At 35.0% G+C, this 20,124-nt stretch overlaps 1 protein-coding gene across 3 annotated transcripts in view; it reads left to right on the top strand.

Moving 5' to 3' along the window:
• LOC131063445 (uncharacterized) overlaps positions 1-6,541 on the top strand; it is a 38,005-nt gene extending 31,464 nt beyond the window's left edge. For 2 of the 3 annotated variants that reach the window (XR_009111066.2, XR_009111065.2), the window contains exon 4: positions 6,100-6,232. Coding sequence is in view for 1 of the 3 variants with exons in the window: in XM_057997249.2 (XP_057853232.1) it covers positions 6,100-6,422 (323 nt within the window). In the remaining 2 variants the exon portion in view is untranslated. Of the gene's footprint in view, positions 1-6,099 lie in introns of all 3 variants that reach the window. The other variant, XM_057997249.2, reaches the window with a different exon arrangement.
• Positions 6,542-20,124: the final 13,583 nt, after the last annotated feature.

Below are 20,124 nucleotides of genomic sequence, written 5' to 3'. Positions count from 1 at the left end.
AGGAGTTTGAGCCTTATATATAGAGCTCATTACAATTCAAAGGCTCAGATCGATTTGAGATCAATGGTCAAGATTTTACAATGAAACCCTAATTAGGGTTTGTTACAATAAATTTTATTTTGGCCAATGAAATAATTACAAGGCCTGGACCCATGTCATTTTTGGAGCGTTTGACCAATAGATAGTGGAGGTAGGTACATTGGAGTTTGTGGCCCCATGGGTGAGCTTGGTTCATTGAATCGAGACATGTTGATGTAGGACTTCCTCTGATTGGTGGAGTAGTCACTGGGATGCCACCTCAATTTGCACTTATAGACCTCATATCTGATCACAAGCAATATCCCTTGATACTCAACGTTAGTCACTTGCTCAATGTGGTGATGATGGGAAGCATCATTATGGTCAAGTCAATCTTTCATCTTCGCTTGCCTATCTTGGCCCGAGGTGATGGCATGATCTCTTCCTTTACACTCCTTTGACCTCTTCATGTCACCATGATAGAATGAAACTTTTAAAGGTATATTGCTCCATTTGTTATTATGCTTGCTTCATGCTACAGCTGTCAAGATGTTTGAAGTCCTTCATCCTGAAAATATTTGGAGTCTTCTTCCATCCTTTTGAAGTGTTCTTGATGTTGCTTTTGGTCCACATCTCCATCCTTTTCATTAGTCATCCCTGCAAAATAAACAAAGATGGTATTAAGCACACATGATATATAACCTTTACACAATCTCTTAATTTGACATGATCTCTAATTTTATGTGTTGCAAGTTTGATAGGTGCATCTATAGGGTAGGTCGCTCTTAAGAAGGAGCAATGAAAGGGAATTCCGCACCTATCAGGGAGCAATGGAAGTGATTTTCGCTCATCCAAGGGAGCAAAGGAAGTCGCTTCAATGTGAGGGTCAAGTTCGCTCCTGATGGGGAGCAAAGGAAGTTTAGCATCATTCCATCACTTCTCCATCAATTGATCTCTTCACTTGCTCATGCCATGTCAATATGCTAGGTGAAACCTAGGAATTACTCAAGGTTTGTTCTCCATGCATCAAAGTTCATTAACTCCTTTTAGAATGCAATGAAGGGAAGTTCACTCCTTCAAGGGAGCAAAGGAAGTAAAATTTGTTCCAACTAAGGAGTAAAGGAAGTGGCTTTCGCTCCTAAAATGGAGCAATGGAAGTGACATTAATCTCAGCCCACCTAGCTATCAATTCACCCTCGTGTCTTGAAATGCTCTAAATCATCATTAAAGAGTGCCTAGGAAGGATTTTCACTCTCATGAATGAGCAAAGGTGAGTTCGCTCTTGAGAAGGAGCAATGGAAGTAGATTTCGCTCCTAAAGGGGAGCAAAGGAAGTCACTTCAAATTAGACACTTAGCTTGGTTTCATCCACTTACCCTCCATTCATCAACTCATCTCTTGTGATTTTGCTATCCATGTCTGTGAATGTGTCAAATTATCATCAAGAAAGGATTTTAGAAGCAACTTCGCCCTCATGAAAGAGAAACAGAAGGGAAATTCACTCCTAATGAGGAACAATGGAAGTAGATTTCGCTCCTAAAGGGGGGCAAAGGAAGTGGTCTCAAATTCACCATTTAGCTATGTTCCATCAACTCATGTCTTAATTTTTTAGTCTCCATGCACAAAAGTCATCAAATCACCCTCAATGAATGCCTTATAGGTGGCTTCGCTCTCATGAAGGAGCAAAGGAAGGGAAGTTCGCTCCAAGTGAGGAGCAATGGAAGTAAATTTCGCTCCTAGATGGGAGCAAAGGAAGTCACTTCATATTACCATCTCCATCCTTTCATTTGTTAAAAATCTCCAAGAACTTGATCCTTTTAATGATCAAAACAATGTTGAAGGCTTGAGATGCAAAGGAAGTTTAAATTGCTCCTACGAAGGAGCAAAGGAAGTGGAATTCGCTCCTGAGAGGGAGCAAAGGAAGTCAATTTTGCTCCTGAGATGGGGCAATGGAAGTTCGCTCAGAATTAGTCAAATTTTAGTTTGTTGATTGGAAATTGAATTCTTTGCTCGACAAAGGCAGCATATGATGATCTTAGCCTCCTTATAAGGCAATGGGGGGAATTTTGCTCCAAAACCAAGGCAAAGGAAGCAGATTTTGCTCCTAGGAAGGAGCCATGGAAGTGGGGCACACTTACCATCCTCAGCTTTTCTATCAACTTCTTCATTGATTCATCCTTTCAATTGGATTCATTGCATCCATTTCAGACCTCTAGAATGCAATGGGAGTCATGCCGGGGGTCACAATAGCAAAGGAAGTCAAGTTCGCTCCAGCAAGGGAGCAATGGAAGTTAAATTCGCTCCTAAGAAGGAGCAAAGGAAGTCACTCATACTTAAGCAAATTTTCACACCTTCAACCTGCCTCTCAATGAAGTTCGAAGGCAACTTTTGCATAATTGATGGGACTTGATCCAAGGGGCTCCTCCATCGAACTTCCTTTCTCCTAAAATCGCTCAAATTGTCACCTTACTTGACCTTTTACACCTAATCTCACATATTGCTCCTATGAAGTCGAAGGAAGTGACTGCTAATGACATAGAAGAGAAAAGGAAGTCACTTCACTCCCCTAAGAGGGTGCAAAGGAAGTCCAAATGCCTCCTAGGAGGGAGCAAAGGAAGTGAAGATCACTCCTGCCAAGGGGCAAAGGAAATTTTCTCATACTTAGTCAAATTTTGCCCAACTAACCTTCCTTACCTACTATAATCAAATTGACGCCACTTGACCTCTTTCCAACTTAAGGAGAGAGAAATGACTCTACCACTATCTAGCTACCTGAGAAGGTGCACTTCTTCAAACAAAAGGCTAATAGCAAAAGATTCTACCACTATCTTAGAAAGCAAGAAAAAATGGGGGCCCCCATTTGCAATGGGGCGATGTGTGAAAACGTCACAACACAGGTAACACCCATTTCCTTTCTAGTATGGCCCCTCTTTGTTTTAGGGTTAGGGGGGGTCCTCAAAGGTTCGGGGCAGAGGAACTTTTCCTATCACTTGACAATGGATTTATCTACCAAGTTATTTTTCTGGTGACAATTATTCATTTAGAGTTATCTTTCAAATATGAAAATATATTATATTTTGAGAAGCATATCATAGAGCAGATCTATATTCTATTACAATTTTTTTTTCATGTTTAAATTTTTTTCCTTAATACAATGTATTCTTCCCAAAATTTTAATTGTATTTGTCATAAAAATTGTTAAATAGAGTTATACAGCCTATCAAATTTGGGCCCTACTATTGATATAAAGGTATTTGAGCTTGGGCAATAATTATTTGAAATTCCTGCTAGAATCAAATTCTTTATGTTTGCTTTTTTCAGGAAACAATATACAAAAGTAAAAAACATAATAAAGGTTTAATTTTTCTTCTTTGCTATGTACGGATGGATACAATATTATATATTACCTTGTTTAGAAGCTTTCACCTAACTTGGTTTTGCAATTTGTTTTCTATCTCTAAGATAGGAAACCTGTTGTGACATATGAAATAGTTTTCTTCATAAAGAAAATCCAATAAATCGTGAATTCCTATTGTTTTGGGTGCATCCAAAAAGAATTTCATTGCTATGTGCTCATGAATAGAATATAATTTATTATCTTGAATGGAGGCTCTTGCGTAACTTAGTTTTGCAGTTTCTTTTCCATCTCTAATAGAGGAAATCTATTATGACCTGGGAAATGGTTTTTTAATGCAATCTTGAATTCCTGTTGTTCTGGGTGTATTCAGAAAGAATTTTATTGCCATGTGTTCATGGGTACAAAATGATATATTAACTTGTATAGAGGCTCTGGCCCAACTCAACTCTGCAGTTTCTTTTCCATCTATTGTGACATAGGAAATGGTTTTTTTATGCAGCAAATTCAGAAAATCTTGGATTCCTATTGTTCTGTATGTATTCAGAAACTATCTGAAAGAAATCAGTTTGAAATTTGTTACTTTATGAATCTATCAAACTTATTTGATATCTATGCTTTGGAGATGCATAAAATATGCAGCATTGTAAGTGATGAGCTTGTTTATGCATTTGAAGTTCAACATATCTCTAGAGTCTATATTTGTGACCTTTTTATCTGATGCTTTGCAGAATAAAGAAGAAAATCCCATTAGTCTGTATGAAAATTATTGTTTTTTCTATCTTTTCTTTCTTTTAAAATGTCATTACCACCCAGTTTTCAGAAATTCTGGAGTAATTGCAAATCTTCATGAGTTTTCTTTTTTTGTAAGAAGACAACTGAGATTCTATTTTACACTTCTATATTGTAATCATTAGAATTAGTTGGAAAGCATAACTTTTGATTTAGACGTTAAACAATTACATTGATCCTTTTGGAATCCAAGTATTTGATTTGCTGTAGTACTTGCTATTTAAGTTGCAACATTGGACAGTACAGTAAGTCTTGCAACTTCAAATTGAACACACATCGAACTGCTAAATGCTAGAATGAACAAATTGAGCTTCTCCTTCATGGAGGATATGTTGAATTTGTTGCAAGCAGTCCCAAAGCTCGGAATGTTCTGTGAGATAAAAGGGAGTCCTCATGGGTTCATACCCTTATCTCAAGTAAAACAGGAAATGGATAAGAATGACACAAAAGGGTTTTAATATACCAGCATGGGAATAACAAATCTTTAGAAAGCATCCCAAGAAGATCCACTTGCAATGAACATGGCAAGCAAAGAAACCATTTTGGGGAACCAGTCACATCCAAACAGTCGCCTCATTAAGATATTATCGTAGAACACTATAGGGTTAAGAGAATAGCATGAACACAGATTTCATCCAAATCTAAGTCGTTAAAGACATGTTGTTCTCATATTATAGTGGGCGACTAAAACCCTGCAGGAAGAATAATTAGGACTAGTATCTCCACATCAGGATCAGAAATCAGATTCAAAAGGAATTATTAAGAACTAGAAGATATTGAGGTATATCGATAAGATGGGATCTAGGCAACTACAGTTATGCTACAATGCAAGAATCCAATTGTGGTGCACAAAGCATTCAAATTTATGCTTCAACACTGATTGAACTACCCAAAAAGCGCTAGCTAGTCGATCACCAATATTTAGCCAGTGAAGGCACATACAAATTTGGGCATCTCTAGCTCATCTAAGGTTGGCGATTTTGAGTTCATGGGTAATTTATTATAACCCTTGCTGCAATTTTATGTCTAAATATACTGATACAATAATTGGTTTATAATTACCATATCTTTGAGGCTGCTCTGATTACTCTGTAATGAAACTTCCCAACTTCCTTGACATAATCTCTCAAGAAAGAGACAAGTCAAGCAATAATTTCGTACCATTTAATCTATCCAATGAATCGGATGCAATACTTGGCCAGTATTATGGAAGCTATTTTCGTATTGAAACTGTTAGAAACTTAGAACTGAGCTTAATGACAACCGATCTGCAGAGCATCTTTAAAACCCCCGATGCAACAGAGAAATCAATAGGCTAATGATCAAAGAATCAAAAATAAGAAAACACAATTAGCATCTGTTTTAAGTACATAGCTCTTTACAGACTTTTAGAAATTCTATCGATTCCATTTTGGATGTGAATGAAACGAGCCTCGTAAGATTCATTTATAAAAAACAGTATGCATTTTAACCATTTGTTTCTAATAAAGTACAGCCTAGCCACTTCATCTTCTTCGCTATTTTCTCTGTATGTGTTAGCATGGTATCTGTGATCCATGTAAAAATCATTAGATGTGGGTTTTATGTTACTGTTTTGGAAAACCGTGACAATCACCCATGCGAAATGTGGAAGCATGCAGAATGAACGCAAAGTGTTTGACAAAATGCCACAACTTGTATAAAATGTGAAAGCATTCCGAACGAACACGAATTGTTTGAGAAAATGCCTTAACGAGATATGGTCTGATGGACTGCAAATATTGTTGGATATACACGTTGTGGATTTGTTGATAAAGCCATCGAAATCTTTAAACAAATGCAAGCCACAGATATAAAACCAGCCAATTGTTTTACACAGTTAATCCAAAAATCTGCTACATATCTAAGATATGTTTTTGTCTGGTTTTTATGATGTGGGTGTTGTTTGTTTTGCAGGCTCAAGTTCCAGTGTGAAACGAGGAGGTGAGAGTAAGTTGGGAGGGAGGAAGAGGAAGAATGTATACAGAGGAATAAGGCAGAGGGCATGGGGTAAATGGGCTGCTGAAATAAGGGATCCGTCCAAGGGTCTTAGAGTTTGGCTTGGGGCATTTTCTACAGCTGAAGAGGCTGCAAGAGCTTATTATGCTGCAGCAAGGAAGATTGGAGGTTTTTCCACTGCTGAAGAGGCTGCAAGAGCTTATGATGCTGCAGAAAGGAAGATTCGAGGTGAAAGAGCTAAGGTTAATTTTGCTGAAGAAACTCCTGCTGCTTTAACTTGAAGGAGTTGCAGGTACAAAATATGAACAATTGAATTCTCTTGAAATTTTGTAGTCCTGAATGCCAACAAAGATTGTATATCGAAAGCTGGGATTATAAAAAAGACATTCAAATATAGCTATGTCTTCAAGATTTTTTTTGGAATTCCAAATATCTAATAAAAAAATAAAATATAATATGTAGTTGTTACATGAATATTTTAGAGTAACGATTTATATAGTACTTAGCTTACTTTGTTTAGTGGTTAGTTAATTTGAAAATTTTTAGACTTTGGTTTAGAGTTAATGGTTTTATATTTTTTTAATTGAAAATTTGAAAGAAATGTTGAGAATGATGGATGGAGATGTATAATATGATTTTTTTTTGTTTGTTTGTTTGTTTGTTTGTTTGTTTGTTATGTTTTTCAGTTTATTTTCAATTCTTATATTCTAGCAGTTCCATCATTATGGGAAAAAATTTCATATTATTTTTTATGCTTAATTTAAAATTTTCTATGAAACAATTTGTTTACCTAAAATTTAAGCAATAGTTATAAGCAACCAAGCCTATAGAACCATCTTATTGGAAAATAAGTTGTACTAGAGTTTTAATGAATTATATGTAAGATTAGTTATTTTTGGTTGAATCATAATTATATAAAGATTTATATAAAGATTTGTTAGGAGTAGCATCAAATTCTATATTTTTTGAGAATAATTAAAATAATTCATACGAAATATGTATGATTCATATTCTAAATCCTAAATGCCAATGATTCATACTTACATCACAAGGCTATTTCTTTGACCATAAACTCTCTCCAAATCTTAGTTTGTTGATTATAAACTCTAGGCTACACAATAATACAAATTTAAAACATTTTGAAATTTTAAAATGGTTTGTTGAAATGCAAAACAAGTGTAATATATACCTCTATATGAAGGTAAATTCACAAAGTTGTGATGAACAACTCCCCAATATGGACATGTTAAACAAAGTTCATGAGGATTTGTGGGCATTTGTTGTTTGAATTTCTCCTTTACCAAGGTTAAAAAAATGCTAGAAACTTTAAACTATATACTTCCCTTTGAATTTGATTTTTATTTGATAAAATTATCTCTAGACATTTTATTATAATTTGTTTTTTATTATATTAAAATTTGATTTCTATTTGATAAATTTGATAAACACTAAACCCTAAACATTAAACACTAATACTTTGAAGCCTAAAACATAATAAACATTAAACACCAGAAAACTTTAAAACCTAAAATTTAAACACGAATACTTTGAAACCATAATTTGTCAACACAAAACCTTATAAATTATAAATCTCATATTCTTTAAACCCTATTTACACAGTCATATACCCCAAACCCCGCCACACACTTTGCATCTTAAACATGAAAATTTAAACACTGTCAAGCACATTTTTAATAAAAAATTTGAAAACCATAATATTAATCTATAAATCTCCTAAAATTTTACCCCCAGTATACCAAGTACAAACCCTAGACACTTTGAACCTTACATCCCAAACCTAGGTAAACTCCAAACCCACATCATAAACTCCAAACCTATGTAAACTCCAAATCCTATATTATAAATTCTATACCTAGGTAAACTCGAAACCCTACACTATTAACATCCACACGTAGATATTTACTCTAAACCCCAAATTAGAAAGCCTATAGCTTAAGTTTCTTAAATCCTTGAATCATATACCTTGAGATCAAAATCTTAAACCTTATAAATTAAAATAATAAAATCCTCTTTAACCACAAGCCTTTAGAATCCTCTTGAATGATAAACTCTTAACAATAGACCTTGAACTAAAAGCCATAATTACCATTTACAACGAATGTTCTAAACCCTAGATCTAAAATAAATAAAATAACCACAATTTATAAGTTAATACCCTGAACCCATATACTATGCCTTAAACCCTAAATGCTACACCTTAAACTCCCCATCTCAAACATTAAACTTTTGAGTTAAACAAAACTTGAACCATGGATACATTGAATTCTAAATCTATATCACAAATATGAATCCACAAACTCTATTTCCTTTAAAACTATATCTTGAATCATAAAAAATATAGATGCAATCATTATATCTCAAAGCCTAAATTCAAACCTTACAACCATAAATTCTACATCTTATTTCCAAGTTTTTAATGAAATAACATATTCGAAACACAAACTACAATAATCATAAAATAATTTAAAAACAATCTTTGCCAAAGTATATTCATTGCAATAATTACTTATACTAAAAAAAAACACAAATGATTCAAGCCCATCAGTAACTTATTGTGATCTAATCTCTATGGCAAGGCAATTTCATGATAGTCATTACAGAACAACATAAAATACTAACCAATAGTGCGCACATTGAGTTGCAAAACTTTCCTACAAATCCTTGAAGCTCTAGTCAACTCCCTAAGTGAGAATATTTTGAGAAACCAAATTGTTTTCATCCTTTAATTCTAGTAATCAATGGGTTTTTGTCCACTAATCACAATATCCTATGGGATTTTGTCCATAGAAGATCGTTGGAGATAAGTGCCCAAAAGATACAACATAACATGGATGCCCATAATTGAAATACTTTCCTAGTTTTATATGCATTTCAGACAAAAGACTAGCCCAAAAGATACAATAACATAACATGGATACCCATAATTGAAATACTTTCCTAGTTCTATATGCATTTCACATAGAAGATCATACTAGTCGACCTAGACCCAAAATAGTACAAAGGTCCAAACTTGAATCCTACATGTCATGCTACATGTAGACCTTACAAGCCTTACAAGATTTTCTCATCAAAGTTTGAAACTTTTCCTTTTCTTTTGATTTGGCATTCATTAGGCTACAACCTCGATCCTTGTCATCTAATTGCTCCTTAGCATGTGTTGGGTAGTATCCTCAATCCTCAACAAATGATAGTTTTTTTAATGTGAGGAAAATTGCATGCTTGAAATTCTATCTTTGTTAACTCTTGGCATGCATTAGGAAGTAGCTTTTATGCCCTATATTTGGCATGCGTTGAGTGGTAACTATGATTTCTATTATTTAAAAACCATCTAGCGTAAGTCAAATGGCACCTAAAATCCTCAAACTCCAACATCACTTTGGGTGAACAATCCTTTATCTCTTGACTTGTTGTAGGTTAGGCAATAGATTTGACCCCCAATGCATCATTAAGTTCTTTCATTCTCTTGCCTTGGCACAAGTCAAATTGTATCTCCAAACCTAATGCTCGTAAGATTTTTGGTATGAATCAAGCAACATGCCTTATCTACAAACTCTTGACATTTCCTTGGCATGCCTGAGGTAAAAACTTTGATCCTCGATCTCTAATAATTTTAAAGCATGGATCAGGTGGCATGCCTAATCTTTGAACTTCAACATTTTCCTAGCACGGGTCAATAAAAAACTCTTATCTCCAATCTTTGATGTCTTCCTCACATGTATCAGTCAATAGTCTTGACCCTTGATAGTCAATATTTTTCTGAGCAAGATGCATTTCCTTTGATTTTTAGAAAGGGAATGTGACAAATCCTCCATCCCCGAGATTTTTTGTCCTCAAGCAATGCAAATTGAGATGCTTAAGTATCTTTGTGCTAATGAGTTGAATCATGATTTACTATTTATAGAGCCCAAACCGTGTACCTATTAGATGATGCATTTTCTACCAAAGGATTCTATGTAAGCCTAAATGTTCTAATCTCTCCATTCCAATATCATAAATCCTACTGTAATGCTCACGTGATCTAGATTTCGTCATCCATATGTTAGTGATCCACAAACTCCCATTAGATCAAGTGTTGCTTTATGCATTTGCCACCCTACTTTTGTTGTGTTACTCTAATCTCCCTTGAGTTATAGTGTATCCTATCAGTGTACTATATGCTAGAACCCTTATGAGTTTGGACCACTTAACATGCATATGATATGGAATGAAGTTGTGGTCAACAAGATTTATTCAAAACCTCATTCAAAACACCAGTTATATAGCTGAAACAATTATTTTCTCTTCCAAAATGATGATATAAGGCTTATCAGTTCTCAAGGAAGGTACAACTAGTAGTAGCATCATATCATAGTTGTCAAATTTCATTTCTTTGCTCTGATTCAGAAATATAATGGATAGGAAATACCTTATTCCAACTACAAACTCGTCAACAATTATAATGGGTTGTAAACTCCTTCAACATGTGATTAAAAAAATTTATTTGGATATATGGGAAGTGTATCTAATGCAATAAATATTGAGGGTTCTAGATCTAACATGTATAATCATGCTCAAAGTAGCCCTTGGTCATGTCTAATGCAATCGAGCCCTCTCATGATTATACCAAAAATTATTTCAGTTGGTGATCATCCCAGGAGTCTGAATTTGAACTCATCTATATTAGATCAAACACCATTTGTATCAAGCATCTCACCTTTGGAGCAATTTATGTTTGTCATTGAATGGTCTTCCATCACGACCACTATAGGAACTCCTCCTTTAATGCATAGAAGTTTTACATCCTCTCCCTTGGGTTTCAACTCCATAGTGGACTCCCCCATATAATATTTCATTGGCATGTCATGTATTATGTTTCATTCTCAAATGATATATAAGTTGTTGTATTCCGTATATCCATCTACTATGTCGACATGCTATTGTTCCCACTCGTTCCTCTTATGTGATAGGAGATCCCAAACATCTAGTTGAGGTTTATGACTACCCTTGAGCTAGAAATAAATTATCACAATTCACTAAGCACTTTATCCACATCAATTCTAGGATGGCTAGAATAATTTCCCCTCATAACAAAGCCTTTCCACTAATATTTACATGCAAGGAAATCCTCTAAAATCAATCACTCTAATACTATCTATAACTTCAAACATAAAAAATAACACTATTAAAATAATGTGACCGGTCCATGTATGATAGACCTATGCAAATATTAGCCATGTGATTAATGTAGGAGTGATAAATAACAATACACAAACTAAGAACTCTCTATTAGAATCTATGTCTATAAATTTCTCTTTGCCCTAGCTAGGAGACCCTACAAAAACCACGTGTGAATGCTGATAAAGTAATGAGTTGGTTGTTAAAATTATGATAGCAGTATTAGGACTGGAAATTAGGTTCATCATTGTCTTGGAAATGTATCTACTATAATGTAATGATACAATCTTATCATAGCTCAATCACCTTGTTCTTTGTTGGAGATCAATCATCCCATCTTACTCATATTGAGATACTCTATCATACGAGAGAATTTATCCCTAGAATCTTTCAATGGAAACACCATGCCTTCTCAACTTGTGATGACACTGTTTACTCAAAAATCAAATTTTCATTCACTATTGGTCCAAGGTAGACCAAGTACATCATCTTATAAATGACCTAACTTTGAATAAGGTTGTAGTTGTTGCCAATTTAAACTCCATGTAGAAGACTTTGCATATCATGTAGCCATCCAACATGATGATCAATTAGTCTACTCCTGTTATGCTCAAAATCTACAGTGTCTCATTCTTCATGAATCCTAGAATTTTCTTGTAGCTCGAAACCCATAACGCCATATCTAGTTTAGTCACAAAGTATTAAACATCTAAATGATACCTATTTTGCTTACCTTCATCTAGCAGCAAACTTCCTAGGATGACTATCCCCATTTGGTCTCCAAGTGTAGTGAAGTGACAACTTGGTGAATGTGTACATTATCCATTAGTGTCCATTTTGACCTCTCTTGGATCATGTGCAAATCAAAAGTTTCATTTTCATGATTATTGTAAGAGTTGATTTCTAGCATCGATACCATGTAAGAGTAGGTATAGAATTCTCTATACCATGCAAGATCGGCTAAATATTATAGCCACCCAAGATCTAGGGACTTCATGAAAGCACAAGAGAGATCAAATATGAAAGAATAATGATATTATATGAAAGGATGCAAATGATAAATTACAATGGATTGAGATCACAAAGGAGATCCTTGGTTATATAGACCAAGGTGAACATATGATTGCACAAGATTATGACGTGTATTAATCTAATAACTTGAGACACAAAGAAATAACTATCTGCTTAAAGTGATAACTATCCTATGTGTACCCTAAGTATACTTAAGTAACACATGTGAAGAGGACCCAGATGATGCACTAGCTAGGTAAAACACCCCTTCCACACCAAGACCCCCCTCTAATTCCAATTTAGGGAGAATGCACACAAATACAAAGATGTAAGATGAAAAGATGGGTCTCAGCTTCTAGGCCATGGTAGGTACCTATGTACATATGCAATGCAATGCAATCTACAACAAACATAGAAAAGTAGAAAATCCAATGGGACAAAACTCCTTTCCAAAAGAGAGATGAAAACAAAATGCTCTCAATGAACTATGAGAAGGACAAGACTTCATATGAGGAAAAATACCCCCATAAGAGAGACGATGAGAGACCATGTACCCCCCCAATGTAGAGTCTCCTACAATGATGGTAGATTCCCAATAGTTGTAAGGAAGTTAAGTAGAAGAACTTCCTACACTAACCTTGAGATGAGGGTAATACAAAAACTTTTACAAGTCGTCACAACAATTACAAAAACTCAACAAAAATAAACATAAATAGTATGCATAGAACAGCACAATGATTTGCGTGGAGAAAACCCTTTCGGGAGAAAAACCCCACACTCCAAAATATGCCCAATATATTATTCAAAAATCAATAACTATAAGACTCTTACACACAACCTTCATCTCACACACCTCATATGTCCAAGATACAATACATGAAACTATCAAACAATATTATAAAATCATGGGCTAAAACCACCCAATAAAGTGGCACTCATCTTATCTCCAATCCTAGATGCCCTATAATGTGTCAAAACACACATCAACATGTGTACCCCCTTTTACAACTCATTATGTGTTTGATGCATTTTTATATTCTCTATTTTAGGAGACCCAACTTTTGGAGGCCATAACTTTTGAATCAAGTGTCCGATTGATGAATAGTTTGAAGCGCCAAAAAGATCACGCCATGCTCTACCAAGTTATAACCTACTACGTTGGTTATAAACACTTTTGATCCATTTTAGAGCATCTAAAGCCCTTGAACTCTGAAGCTTTCATTCACAAATTTTGAAAATGAAAACTTTAATATCTTCAAATATAGACTTGATCTTGCAATGAAAATTTATCGACATCCTTATCTAGCCAATTCAAATCTTTAGGGAAAATTTTGGACCAACCCATGCTCAAATGAAAAATTACTAAAAATAGTAACTTTATGTATATGCAAGGTTGAGACACCATTTTCCTAACATTCTCCCACTTGTCGAACACCTTGCAAGAGAAAACAAAGTATATACACAATAATTTAATTGCTAGGGGCCAGGAGGCCCACAAACTTCGGACACCATCTGAACTTATTTGTGCTCACAACTTTAGTTAAAGAATCTGCAACATTCATCAAAGTCTCTACCTTAATTAGGTTCACCCTGCAATATTCGACCATATCTCTGATAAAATGATACTGGACATTAATGTGTTTGGTTCAGGCATGAAATATCAGGTTCTAGGCTAGTAACTGTCACAATAAATTGTTATCGTACCTTGTTTTATTCCAATATTCGATCACAATCTCTTAAACCAAATGGATTCTTACAAGTGTGAGTAGCTACCATAAACTCTTCTTCTATAGTGGACAAAGCAACCACAACCTATTGCTTACTCATCCAACTAATTGCACCACCAAATAAAGTAAACACATAAGCACTAGTGGATCTTTTGCTATCAACATCAGCTACACAGTTTGGATCAACATAACCATGAATAACAAAGGAGATCTTGTTTCCTATCAAATTAACATGATAACACAAACAATATTATGCGGCAACCTTCAAATATCTAAAGAGCCTTTTAACTGCATTCCAATAAATTCTACCAAGATTAGACATATATCTAGAAAGAACTCCCATTGCTTGGGTAATGTTTGGTCTAGTGCAAACCATAGTGTACATGAAACTTCCAACTACACTCTGGTAAGGCACTCTGGTTATGTATTTTATCTCTGATGGGGATGTAGGACAATTTGAAATAGATAATTTTGTTCTAACTATAAAAGGAACACATAATGGTCTATAATCCTACATGTTGAACCTCTTTAAAATTGAATTCACATACTTACTCTGTCTTAGCCATAGCTTTCTGTTCACTCCATCTATTCTAATTTTCATTCTAAGTATGTGTTTCACTCCACCAAGATCTTTCATTTCAAATTTAGCAGCAAGCTAAGACTTTAGTTTTGAAATCACACCTTTCCCTTTACCAATGAATTACATATCATCAACATATAATGCAATTTACATGAAATGATCACCACCAAATTTATAATAAACATAATGATTTGATTTAGAATGCTCAAATCCCAAACTCAACGCATATCTATCAAATTTCTAGTACCACATCCTAGGAGACTGCTTGGGGCTATACAAATATTTCTTCAATTTACAAACCAAATTACTTTTACCCTTTACCACATTGTGCTCTAGCTGTGTCATATAAATATCTTCCTCCAAATCACCTTGAAGGAAAGTAGTTTTAACATCTATTTGCTCAACCTCTAAATCATAAGCAACAACAATAGAAAGAAAAAATCTAATGGATGTCATTTTTATAACAAGCGAATATATCTCACCATAATCAACACCCTCAACCTGAGAGTAGCCTTTTGCAAAGAACCTTGTTTTATACTTCTCAATACCTCCATCCAAACCAATATTTTTCTTGAACACGTATTTACAACCAATAGGTTTACGTCCTTCAGGAAATGGTAGAATATTCCATGTATTATTCTTTTCAAAGTTGCCATTTGTAATTCCATAGAAATATTTCAAGATTTTACATCATTCATACCTAATGCCTCTTCTACAAATCTAGGTTCATCCATATTATTATTCAAAGAAAAAATGCATCTCTAATCATTAGGCTAATACATTTCAAGTGGTTGTCTATGTTTTGTAGACCTTCGAACAAGTTGAGTTGGAGGCTCTTCCTCCTCCTTTGAAGATTCAAAGCTATATGAGCTCTCCTTAATCTCTTACCTATCTAGGAGTCTTGATTCAAATTTTTCAGGTGTAGAAGGAAATTAAATCACATCTTCTTGTTTAGTCTATTTTGGCTGCAATATAACAAAAGGATTCTTAGTTTTTCTAAAAATAACACTTCTACTATGTAATACCTTCTATACAATAGGGTCCCAAAGCTTGTAGCATTTCACACCATAATTATATCCAATGAATACACATTTCACAACTTTGTTCTCAAACTTTGTTTGCTTCTCCTTTGACACGTGCATATGCCTCGTAACCAAAAACTTTAAGATGTCTCAATAAAGATTTATGACCCAACCATGCCTCCATAGGTGTTTTCTCAACAAGATTTGATATAAGAGACATGTTAATTAGGTAGCAAGTAGTGGCAATAACTTCATCCCAAAACTTTTGTTTTGAATCAACACCACTCAACATACTCCTAGCCTTCTCCATTACAAAGTTGTCTTTTGTTTGTGAATGCCAAAATCTTTACAAAATCTATCAAAATCATTAGAGAGAAAAATCACTACCATTATCAATCCTCAAACATTTTCTTTTCTTCTCAATCTGCAACTTAATTGTTGATTGAAACCCTTTAAATCGACTTAAAACTTCAGATTTACTTTTTCAATAATATACCCATCTCCTTCTACTATAATCATTAATAAATTAAACATTGTAGACACCTAAAATTGTCATGTCTAATTAAATAAATATCTTTATTTATTTAATTACTTTAGCCTAATTCTTCTATTAATTGAATAAATCTTTATTTATTTAATTAATTCATTTATCCTCTTCTAGCCTTATTTCTTATTTAGATAAATACATTTATTTATTTAAATTACCCTTTTCCTAAATAAAATAAATATCTTATTTATTTAATTGATCCCACTTCCTCTATTAATTAAATGAATCTTTATTTATTTAATTAATTCATTAGCCTTTTCTACCCATGACACATGTCATTCATCTCTTAATTCCTACACTACCTACCCTCTCATTATTTTATTATTTTCTTTACCTACCCTCTAATCATAGCCAACCATTTATCTTTTACACCTCTCAATCTTATCTCTCCATTTCATATAGTGTCTTCTATATAAGGAGATGCTTCCTTCATTATCAACCCTATGCACCCCGATGATTATTCGACTACACTACGCCTTTGAACTTTCATATGTGATCCTACTTGCAACCACATTTCTGTTCTTTGTTGAGCTCTTGTGCATATAAAATCTGAGAGCAAATATATCAAGCAAGATCAATGGAGATAGGAAGAATGAAGATTCAAACCCTATTGGACATGTGATGGTATAATCTTTGTGATTTCATTTGATTTGCATTGTCTTAGGTAATCTTCATATGTTATGGTGGATCTTTGTTGTTGTTAGGCTAGGGTTTTGTGGTTGAGTTCATTTAGTCTCTCAATATTATTGTTGTTAATCCACTTTTCACCATATACATTTTGGCACGCCTGGTGGGACTCTTGTCCCTTTTGCATTTAACATCTTTGGTTGTAGATTTTGTGTTTTGAAGTTGCAGATCTGACATTTCCGACAACATTTTGATATTTTCACGTCTGCGTGCTTTCGGATCATGTTTTTGATTTTCTGCCGTGTCTGTGACATCTGGAATCGCATTTGCATCTTCGACAGATTTTTTTTTACAGATTCCGAGAAACGTGTCTATGTTCCCTAGTTGCGTCTATGAAATCTTCAGGTGCATCTGCGTTCAGGGGCCGCGTCTGTGTTCTGGAACCGCATCTGTGTCGGATCTAAGCGCGTTTGCAAAGTTATATAGAGTTTGTATTTTTGATAACCACGTTTGTGTGAAGTTGTTACATTTTGGGTTTCTTTGATTCGGTTTTTCGTCATTCGGATTTTCAGATCTGGTTTATTTTGAGCTAACATCTTTAGATCTAGCTAACGAAATTGGTGCAGCTTGTCTTGAAAGAAAAATCGTTTTGTCGAAGGCCCCTATTTCACAAAGTCTTTTGGATCTAAAATTTACCTAACTTGTGTGCTTGCAGGAAGTGGTGATCATTTGAAACAATCCAAACTACTAATAAATCTTTGTTGCAGAACCTTGACAAGGATTTTATTTTGATCTTTATTGTGCCTTGTTTTCATATATTATCAAACACTTCAATTGGTGCACTAAAATTGAACCAGTGTCTTTTGTGTCTTGAGAAATAGGCTCTTTTTGTTTAATCTTTAGAGGGTCTGTCTCCCCGTGTAGTCATTAGGACTACTAGTGAGGAGAGAACAACCCAAGTGGTAGCGAGGAAAACCCACCTCTTTTGAACCACTATAAATGACTGTATTCATGGTGAAAACCATGGATAACGTGTGCTGATTAGTTCATACCGACACTATGTCTCCCCATAAAACCGTTTGATCAAATTTATTCGATCGTTTGTAGGGCGTAACCCCTACCGACTGGGAGCCTTCTGTATTTATAGAGCTGAAAGTGCTGCATGTATGGCCATACGAGCGGATGCCCTTACTAGCACCTTTTTGTTTTAGAAGCCAAAATCCTTCTAGTTGTTGGGGCAGGAGGTCGGACCTCTAGTAGCGGCCCACACACATACGATTCTTAGTAGAGATACAAAGTTTGCCATGAGGAGTTTTCGTGGGGACTGATGCTTGGCTCCCTCGAGAAGTGAGTGTCGAGGGTGGAGCCAATGGGGTCAAGCATCTAAGTATCTGCTCTGAATAGCGTAGCCTCGGGGGAAACTCCATGTGGGATCAACAACTATTGTCCTGGCCAACCATAAGAATTGTGCTTGTCTTATTTTGAACAATCAAACATTCAAGACCAAACAACAAAACATTGTGTCTTTTGTGTGTTCAAGTGTATACAAAACAATTTTACATCAAACAACACACTTTTCTTTGAGTCATTTTGAGTCTAAACACTTGCAAACATTGAGTCTTCATCAACATTGTGTCCTCTTGTCACGGAAATACAATCAAAATTTCAGATTGGGTCACAACAAAACAACTTCACAAAGTGGAAAATTTTACAATCCAGCAAACAAGAGCAATCAGTTTCAAAATTCTTGAGCTTCCTAAGTTATTTCTCTGGGTTTTCATCTAGCATTCAGCCTATTTTTGGGTCTCACAAAGTCCATCATTGCTTTACACCTTACATTACATTCATATTTGTCTAAACTTGAGTCAAAAGGTCACTTGCTTGTCCTCATCTTACTTTGTCAACACAATATATACAACAACATTTTGCTAAGTGGTCCCTCATCAAGGTCTATCACCTTTGGGTATCATTTGGTCTTACTTAGAGTCAAGGTCAACTTACCTCATCAAGAGAAACTATCATCTCTTTGGAAGCCACACCTACTCTACTACATACATACTTGGTCTTACACTTTGGACATTGCAAGTAAACCTCAGATTCATTTACATTCCATCCAACTCTTGGTCTTCCATACTCTTTCCATTTTCATCTAGTCTCAAACATCTCGGTCAATACCTAGTTCATGGTTGAAACCCGTTTCCAAAAATCTAGGAGAGAAGCTAAAGAGGCTCAAGAGTCCGTAAACATGAGTGCCTATGAGTATGACAATGATGTCTTTTTCAATTCTGATCATACTACATTACCTGACATGGATGCCTATAGAAACATTCCAAATGTTGAGCACATGGACACTATAAACAACAATGATACACACAATGACAATATGGACAACATTTCAATACATTCAATAGAAGTGGAAGACTCCATTATGGATCCTCGTTTCAATCGATTGGTTGAGGAAATAATGAGGAGGGATAGACAATATTTCTTACAAATGATGGCACAAAGTGGAGCCAAGATACCTCATGATTTTGACATGTCTCAAATAATGGAAAATCGACCTTTGCAACAACCTCACCTCAACATGGATCAAAGGAGGCCTAATAGTGGAGGCAATAGAGGACCACATCTTGTGCCTGAATCACCATCATCTTTGTTTCAAAAACCAAAGGTCCCATATACACATGGTCAAGCATATGATACTCACCTTCGCAGACCGTTATGGAAGTCTTATGCAGAAAAATATGCTCAATCACATACCAATGCTAAGGATCAACCACCAAAGCAATTGGATATTCAAAGGCATGCTCAAAATTTGGACACAAGGAAACCCCGCATCAAATTTGGGGGCAACACACTATAATAAACTCATGACATGCCTATAGAGTATGATATACATGGACAAAGTAGATATTCCATTCCTCACCATGACTCTATACCAAGTGGTCCATATACGCAACATCATTATAGACCTCCTCCATATGAACATGTGTATGATCAATATCATCCATATATGCAACATGCTCCTCCACTCGGTGCTTTAGGCATGGGGTATGGCCCAAGAAATCAGTCTCCACCTAAGAATAATTTGGAACAACAAATCAAGGACTTACAAAAGAAAATGGAGGACATAAATACACCAAAGCCAACTTACACAATGAGAGACATATGTCCCTATCCATTTGACAAGAGCATTCCAATGCCTCCATTTCCTACACACTTTGTGACACTTAAGTTTGATAAGTATAGAGGCAAAGTGGATCCTAATGCACATATAAGACAATTTTTCACAGC

The sequence above is a fragment of the Cryptomeria japonica genome, chromosome 10 (assembly GCF_030272615.1).
Source record: "Cryptomeria japonica chromosome 10, Sugi_1.0, whole genome shotgun sequence".
Taxonomy (NCBI): Eukaryota; Viridiplantae; Streptophyta; class Pinopsida; order Cupressales; family Cupressaceae; genus Cryptomeria; species Cryptomeria japonica.
This window is presented reverse-complemented; position numbering and strand designations above follow the sequence as displayed.